Source organism: Anser brachyrhynchus (genome assembly GCF_964034855.1).
Source record: "Anser brachyrhynchus genome assembly, chromosome: 1".
Taxonomy (NCBI): Eukaryota; Metazoa; Chordata; class Aves; order Anseriformes; family Anatidae; genus Anser; species Anser brachyrhynchus.
This window is the reverse complement of record NC_137694.1, coordinates 197,147,099-197,156,075: the sequence shown is the minus strand read 5'-3', so window position 1 is coordinate 197,156,075 and position 8,977 is coordinate 197,147,099. Positions and strand designations below refer to the sequence as shown.

Here is an 8,977-nt window from a genome sequence, read left to right as displayed (position 1 = left end):
TCTTGTATCAGAAATATTTTTGGCTAAGAATTCTCATTTTTAACGCAATCTTCTTTATCCTTTATTCCACTGAAACCAGGAGGGATTTACTAACTACTGGAGTATTAAGTACTTAACAGAGCCTCCCTGAATGAGGAGGTTTATCCACCCCTTACATAATGTGGCTACCTGTGATAGCAGGGCAAAGGTTTCAGCAACCTTCTTTATAATACATTTTTCCAGTCTTAAATTCAGTTCTTAAATACAAATATGGAAGTGGCATTTGTGGACTGGCACTAATGATTTTGTAGACTGACACTAGATAATGATGACTGACACTAGATAATGACTGATAATTTCATGGATTGACACTAGACCAACTGTCCTAATTACCCATAGGATTTTTGCCAGAACTTGTGTGGGGTTATAATTCTCAGAGCCAGCTGGCTGATCCTTTCTTTAGCTAGGGATAAAAATCCAAGATTTCATGCCAAAACACATTTTTTAGTATTTGGAAGCTAGACTTCACTCTTGAGTATTAACACAAATAAAAAAGCAAGGACACAATGATATGACAAATATAATTTATTAGGAATATTAATATAGCGGGTGAAAGTGTAATAAGTTATATAAATGCATTTGCATTACAATTAATAATTATTAAAACTGTACTCTTACAAAATCTGGGCAGAAAATCATTCTGACCTGATAGTCATAAAATGCTGAAAAAATCAGCACATAAAAATATACAGTGTGCATATGGAAAAACATTGCAATTAGCAATTAAACCAGCTGATGCTCTTCCTTTGACTGACAATCCGTTTGGACCGAGGATCAAACTGGAACTGAGTTGTTCCATGGAAGAAGTAGACATAGCCTAAAAGCAAAATTAAATCCAGTTATATTTAATAGGTGATTTTTTGGTATTATGGGAGAAACAACAAAAAAAAACACATTCATATATACTTTCTATTTTTCACTTTCATTTGTATTTTCATTTCTATTGCTTTGCTTCAGGGCTAATAACAGGTTTTTGAAAATAAATGCTTCTATCTAAAGAAGGTCAAATATTCAAGTAAACCCAGTTTAAACATATGTTTTACTTACCATCAGTCTGGAAAGCAGCATCAACTCTGCCTATTTTTCCAAAGTCATGGACTATTTTCCTGGGATAACCTTGATCCATGGATTTTTTGTTTTCATCATATCTTAAAACAAGAAACATCATTACAATTTGTAGCGAAGCAGATAATATTTTGAAAGTTCAAAGCAAATTCACACACCTATGCAACTCTACTCTTAGTGTTAAGTCTTATAAGGATAAGCTAAAGTAGATTTTTAATTCTTATTATATATTAAAGTTCTGATGAATGTCTTGAAATTTAAAAAACCTGCCTTCAGACAAGTTTGTAACAAAGCTCTCATGGATCCTGAGAATGAAGCCCACGGATATATTAATGAATTCCTGGACGATCTAGAGCCTTGGCCATCACTTGCATCTAAAATGTGTTTCTATTTCTAGCTACTGGATATCCAGTTCAATCTAAAAGCGTAGCAAAAAGTGTGGGAATAAAAAAACTTGTAGCACAGTCCTGAAGCATACTTATATTACTGTCAGCCAGGTACTTTCAGAAATATATCATGAGCTACATTTAAATTACAAATAATACCAACTGTACAATAGGAGATTATGTACAGTTTGACTGTTCAAAGGGAAATTCAATTACAATACTTTTTATTAGTAGTTCATTTTGTTTGAAATGTGAGTGAAAAGTGTATTGTACCATAACATTACACAGAAAAGCATCAGTGTTGTGGAGAAAAAGTGAATAATTTACTAAAAAATAGCTGCTTTAGTAAACAGATGTTTCATCCAGTAGCAAGTAAATACATTGCCACTACAGCAATCTAATGAATGGCAAAAAATCCAATAGAAATCTTGGCATTTCATAGTAACTTCTTTAAATGTTTAAACTCCCAGAGAAACCTGTTTAAATTTCTGGAGCATACCTGATTTACATCATTACATTTTAATTTTATAGTAATATATCTATCCTCAGGGACAAATGAAAAGACACTTTCTGGTAGATGAATATTACACCTTACCTCCAGTATCTGTCAGCGACAAAGAAATATGTTTTTCCTGTGGTCTCGTCACTGTAAGCTGCATTAACTCTTTTAACAGTCTTCGGGAACCCCAAGCGATAGATTGGTTTAGGATAACCATGTGGAATGTCATATCCTCTGATAACCCAATATTTGTCCTCTGAAAAATATAAATATGTTTCATTTGGTTTTGCTATTTCAGTTTATTGTTTTAGAAAATGGTTTTAATCTTTACATTGGAACTACATTATGAAGAGAGTGGAAATGTCCTTTGTTTTTATGAGTAAAAACCACTAGAATGACAAGGTGTATGGTTAGTACTTTCCCCAGATCTAGGTCAAATGAACATAATATATTTGTCTAGTTAACAACCTGTGGAGGGCTGAAGGCTGATGACTTAATCCACTGACATTGAGTGGAATGCTGGAAGTTCGTTACATTTTTATAACATATTATTTGAATATAGATCCACGTAATATTTGAATGCTAGATCATGTGCATCAAACTATTAAGAAATGCATATGTCTAATCAAAATGGTTTGGTAATTTTAGGTGCAATGAACATCTTCATATATGGTAATATATACTTTAATTTGGTACATTATGAAGTTAATAATAATGAAGTTATTTGAGATATTTAAAATGTATTTGAGAACTTTAAAGAAAAGGATTTTTTTTTTCTCAGTGAACACACATTTTTCCTCTCACAGCGTAATTTTTCACCAACACTTGTTTTTTTCAAAAATATGACAAAACACTAATAAGCGTGTCAGTTTTCCAAAGATTGCCCAAAGTCTTTTTTTTTTTTTTCCCTTTAGATTTCGAAATACAATTTCAAAAATATTTTTTGAAATATCTTTCCAGAGGAAAAAAAAAAAAAAGTCTAGTAACTAACTCTCTTACTCCCTTTTTAAACTAGACTTCAAATCTTTTTGGTGAAAATCATACTAAACAATCTTGTAACAGTATACTCCATGCTAATAGTGAGAACAGTAACATTAATGTACAAATTCCTGTATTTGCCAGTTGAATGATGTGTTAAGACAGCAAAAATCCTTCTGCATAAATTAAATGTTGTTACCTGAAGAAAACTAGATTTGAAGCAGGGAAATAATTTTTATGTCTTGTTTTTCAGCACATTAACTAAAAGAGAGCTGGAAGATTTTTTAGGACTATGACTTCTGGAGAGCTCTTCTAACATTATAGCTCTATCATGTTCCGGTTTAATTATTTGCAGCTTTATAAGAGACTCTTTCACCGGCCTTCCTTAAAGAATCACTATGACTTTTATAATTGCATAATTTGTAAAGGTCAAGGGACGATATGGTCAGAAAAAGTAAAGAAGTTCAGATTCCATTACCTTTAAAAAGTAAAACTTCATCCTTTTCAATATTCTCATAGGCAGCTTGAATTCCTGATGGCAATTTTGGCCAGAACAGTGAGATAAAATTGAGCTCTGTCTCTGCCCTCTCAGGATGTTTGCGCAGCATATATCTGGTTAAAACAAAATTTACATATTAGAACAGTTCCACTCATCATAAATGTAAAACAATGATCATTACTCCCAGACTATAACAGGAGGGAGATGAGTACCTCCACTTAGTGATGTATTCTGTCTAATGTCTGAATTACTCATTAGGGCATGAGTATCCCTCTTCACTGAATGTAAAGGAAGTCTAGTGTGACTGCACCCTTAAGTTTAGCACCTTGTTTAGTACCAAAAATCAGGCAAGATAAATATAAGCTCTCCTATTTCTCTGTAGGATAGGAAGGTTGAGTTGGTTTCAGTAACCACCTAATATGTCTTCCTAAATACTGGTACTTTCAGTCCTGCCTCTGCTTTTGTAGCAAAAAGATTGTAGCATGGGACATATGAATACATTGCCATATCTAGTCTAGAGACATATCTGTCACAGCAATGGCCATAACAGCAAAACAGTTGGGAAACAACCTGGAAGTCCTGACCTCCTTCACAGCTCTTGTCAATTAAGGCTTTTGAGATTAATGAATAGAGAACCCTTTCTTGGGTACCATGGTGGTTTTCTAGTGTTTCTCTTTGTACTAAATTTAAAATGATAGTTTTCCCTCATGGACTACATTTTTCTTTTCTTTTAAACTATTGAATATATATAAGATATAATATATGTGCTTATTGGTATTACCTGCCCTTGAAGAACATTAATTCTCCACGCAAGGTAGTAATAGCATCAAATGTCAAATTGGGGTCACAGGCTTGTGGAGTTTTGGGCCCTGTAGGCTGCACTGCAGCATTAATCTGTCCTATAGGAAGATAAATGAAGAAAAATTTATCTTTTAATATGGAAAGATATAAAGACAGTGTTCAGAAGGTGTCCAAGGATGTCAAGAACATTCTTTAAAGAGAATGAGAGGGCATATGGATATAAACTAAATGTCTATCATTAAAAGCAGAATTTTGACATTGCTAAAAACAGTTGTGTTCATCTTTTCCAAAATGTTTGTTTTGCAGAAAGGGACTTCAGCTGAAGATAGCCTCCAGAAATTTTCCTTCTTTTGTTATCCATTGTTTAAAACAGTTAGATTTCTCATTTTAGTGGAATAAATATATTTTAAATATATTCTTATCTCTATTAATCTGCCTCCAAGTAGAAATACTAAAAAAAATAGTTTTTCTTACCATATATAGCTTGAATGCCATCAATGTCATCCTGAGGAAGAATGAATTCATTGGGGTCCGTGTAGGCATAAGTTGGATACATCAGTGCTCCAGGATCATTTGAATGGGACAGACCCAGTGAATGGCCAAGCTCATGGGCAACAACAATGAACAAGTTGTATCCTGTGGGATAAGAATCATATGAAAAATGTAACATCTGTTTCAGTATTCAACATAGTTGACTAAATGGGAAAAGTTTTATGCATCTTCCCAAAATATGCTACAGGTACAAGACAGGCTGTAAGTAATACTACCAACATTACAACTCATAAATTTTGTAACTGAAGGTCTATATGAGTACTTGAAGAATGCTGGGCATTGATTATGGTCTCCTTGTCTTAAACAAAAATCCTGTTTCTCCTATTATTGCGTAAACCACTCAGGATCAAGGATTATTCCAATGATGTTGGATATTCCGTGATCCAACAGAACAATCCTTCATAACAAACACAGGGATGAAAATTTTGAAGATGTTTGAATACTCTAGATAGTATGAAACTTTGAAGTGTGGAGTAAAGCAATTTAAAAGGACAAGCTCTGACCCTCCTACTCACATTTTATCTGCAATCAGGCTTAGGAGCTAAGTATCATGAAAATATTTTACAAGGTAAAACTAGATAAATGGATCCAGTTACAGAGTCCTTACCTCTTGCATCTTTTGACCAGGCTTCCTCCTCATCAAGATGCACATCTCCACCAATACCTTCACCTGGTTGAAAAGCATGAGCCAGCTGCCCATTGGGGCCATCAAAAGGAGAGTTGTCCTGGTGATCTAAAATGAAGAAGAAAAAATCATTTAGAATCAAATTATTTCTATATTTTCAGGTGGCTATTTACTATGTAAAGGTATCAGTTTTACCTCTATAAGCGAAAGAGATCACTATATCTGCATCTTTGTCCTCAGTCTTTTGGAATGTCAATGGTGTCACGCTGCTCCAGACATTCAGAGCTTTTTCGATTGCTTCATCTACATCGGTTTGTCTCATCTTTCTGGTGTAATTCACAATCCTTCAAAGCAAAACCAACACATTATATAATGTTAAGAATACAGAGTTTTAGTTGAAAAATAATAATTAGTACAAAAGTAAGAAATCTTAGGTATTTCTTTCATGAATAAAAATCAATAATGTCTTCACTTTAGATACTGCCTTTTAGAGTAGAGTGCCTGTTTCTTTCAAGAAGTCAGTTAATCAATGCAGATATATTTATGCCATAATATATTTTACTTCAGGCTTCCAAAGTTGAGATGCGAGATTTATATCTTTTTGAACCAGATTAGGAAGTTACCTGTATGTCAGATTATTTCTCTTCCATTTTGGATTCCCTGGTGTGAACATATATTGCTGAACATCAGGAACACCACATCTGGGTTTATTCATCATCTCCAAAGTTTCAAGATCAGGTTTTCCAGTCACCTGTAGTCCAAAGAATTCTTGCATTTCCTTGAGCTTTTCAACAAGGTGATTTTTACTCCTCTGTCTTACATGAGGATGGTGATCTATTTGAAGATTGTAGAAATTCTGTAGATACGTCTGAACCAGAATACAAAAAAGAAGTGGCATTATATTGTGGCATATCAGTATTCTGTTGAGTCACACTTAAATTTTCTAAGTCTTTTTAAATGATTTTATCAACAAGCTCTGTATTTACCGAAAGCTAGAACAGATTATTTTCTTCAGGAATCAGTATGAAAAGATAGGTATGATTTACACTTTTCATACTTATCTAAATGTCTTGTTTTATGGATGGAATATATGGAGAAAATGTCTTTAAAATCTAATATTTGCTATTAATAATTAATTCCACATTTATTTATTATAACCCATTACTTTAGTAGCAAAACTTATGAGGAAATTTATAACTTCATTTGTCCCATTCAAGGAAATAGAGATTGGCAATGAAACCCCAGACAGCTAGGACTCCTGACAAAGCTGGTGAATACAGCTGGAGAGTCAGGACTTGCCAAGTCATACCGTTTATTTTAAGCAGTGTAATATGATTTTAGAAAACCAGATATTCATACTAAATTTCAATACTGTCGTCTCCAATAAATAGAGACATATATATTACGTAGAGACATATAGTGTATACATGTTATGTCTATACAAATGTTTCGTTTCTCATAGATTTCATTCTTTAAAAAAATATTCCAAAAAGATCCATTCAACAAAATATTGAAATCCGACTCTGATTCAAGTGAGTTTCCTCCCTTGTGTTACTGAGACCAGTCATGTCATAAGTTTCAAAGCACACTCTGAAATGTAAACTGTTGCCAATTTTGACTATTTCTGCACAACCTTGGAGCCTTGTGGCTAGAACTCATGCTTCTCTATTAATGCTATTACCTTAGTAAAAACATCAAAAGAGAAGTTATGCAATTTTTAGATGAATTTTATGTAAGTAATTTCCACAAAATTTTCATAGATTTTCCAGATTAGTAGGAAAAGCTTTCTATTGAAACCCCTGCAAAATGATACATCTTTAATTTCAAGTCATATTCTATGAAAAGAATTGCAGTTATAGTAGTCTCTCAGACTACTTTCTGTTTCATTTAGAAATGCACCAGACAATATTTACCTCCACAAGATTTAAGGTTTGTCCTTCATCTTCTGCTTCTGGACCCACAGGGAAAGCAGAGGAGACAGCCACAGACAGCAACAGGAGAAGCGAAAGGAACTTCATTCTTGTCAAATGCTCTCTGGCTCAGCTACTCTTTGAAGTCTTGAGCTATTGAGCATGCTTTTCAGCTCTGTTTATATAGCTAAATTGTAAATCAGTGACAGTCTGACTCATGCTGCATAATATCCTCTGATTAGTAAAAATGATGAATAACCGTTTCATCATCAGGGAGTGATGAAATGTGTTTAACTAATGTTACTGTCTTTATTTTGCCTTAGCCTTCTGTTTTGGGCAATTTCATAGTCTATTTAGTAAATAAGGAAGTACTCTTCAGATAAAAGGTGAAAATTACATTTCATTTCCAAATTATATTACATTACATAACTTTTTTTTTTTTTTAAATCATACCTTTAGAGTGTTTATGGCACAAGGTCTTGACAAACTGGAGAAAAAATCAGAAGATATAACAGTAACATAATATAATATATTGCATTATAATCAATAACAATACATATGTTCTGATATAATAAATAATAAAATGTAAAACCTTGCCAAATATGTAGCAATAACATATAAAAGTGCAACAAACTGATCTTATTTAGGAATAATTAGTATCATAAGTCCATGAGGGCTGCCATCAGCTAATTAGCAGTTCTGTCTAAAACAATCTTGTGCTGTTAGCAAATTTGAGAACTAAAATGTTTCAAAAATTTTCAACTGATATTTAAAAATTCAGTCAGGTTACTGGAACATATAAGCTGGGATTATATATATATATGATTAATAAAATAATGCTTATACTCTTGCCAGAAGACATGCAATAGGGTGTTTAGATCCAGGCACAGTAATGTACTCTGATCAGAAAGACTCTGTGAAACCCAACAGGAACGTATGTGTATCTAGAAAATAAAGATTGAAAACCATTCTGTGACTTTGTGTTCCCTGTCTCATCAAGAGGAGGTATGTATGATAAATATTGTTAAATATATGGAGTTGTTCCCAAAAGACAAGCTGTGAATGTTCTCCAAGACTCTACCGTGGTCTTAAACGAGAGTGCTTCAACAAGAGGTTTGTCATGAGCATCTGTACAATTTGAGATGTTCTAGGGAATCCCACCTGACCTCTACAAGGATGTAAGTCTCCATTCTCCCCCCTACAAGGATGTAGATTTCCATACCTCCTGTGTCATGTCAGTCAGCCCCAAATAGGTGTCTATTTTGAAATTGAATTTTTGAAATTGAATTTTTTTTTTGTCTTCCCGAAGAACTCCTTAGCTCCTTAGATATTTATCTATCCTTTCTTTTTTCTTTTATTCTTTTTTTTTCCCCTTTTATTTTCTTAAGACATATGATGTTTAAACACGTACAGGCAAAGAAGAGGTGCAGGTTAATCAGAAGGGTCCAGCATCTGAGATGGGAACGTTAGGAAATCACAAGCTATGGATTGTACAGGAAGTTTATACTGCTATGCACACTTCTGGAAAGGGTCTTTTGCCAAATTGTAATGGGACCAGGAGGATACTGAGTCAGGCAGAGGGTAGGAGGGGACATTTGGTTGTTTTCCTGGAAACTACAAATA

General features: G+C 33.6%; 1 protein-coding gene across 1 annotated transcript in view; it reads right to left on the bottom strand.

Annotated features, from left to right (window-relative positions):
* Positions 1-564: 564 nt before the first annotated feature.
* The window catches only part of LOC308187797 (uncharacterized protein), a 77,531-nt gene continuing 69,118 nt past the window's right edge, over positions 565-8,977 (bottom strand). The window contains exons 21-30 of the mRNA XM_080576141.1: positions 7,808-7,841; positions 6,068-6,312; positions 5,640-5,788; positions 5,427-5,552; positions 4,742-4,903; positions 4,248-4,365; positions 3,446-3,579; positions 2,086-2,245; positions 1,087-1,187; positions 565-856 (exon numbers count right to left, since the gene is read on the bottom strand). Of these exons, the coding sequence (XP_080432267.1) occupies positions 756-856; positions 1,087-1,187; positions 2,086-2,245; positions 3,446-3,579; positions 4,248-4,365; positions 4,742-4,903; positions 5,427-5,552; positions 5,640-5,788; positions 6,068-6,312; positions 7,808-7,841 (1,330 nt within the window). The 3' untranslated portion in view covers positions 565-755. The remainder of the gene's footprint in view (positions 857-1,086; positions 1,188-2,085; positions 2,246-3,445; positions 3,580-4,247; positions 4,366-4,741; positions 4,904-5,426; positions 5,553-5,639; positions 5,789-6,067; positions 6,313-7,807; positions 7,842-8,977) is intronic.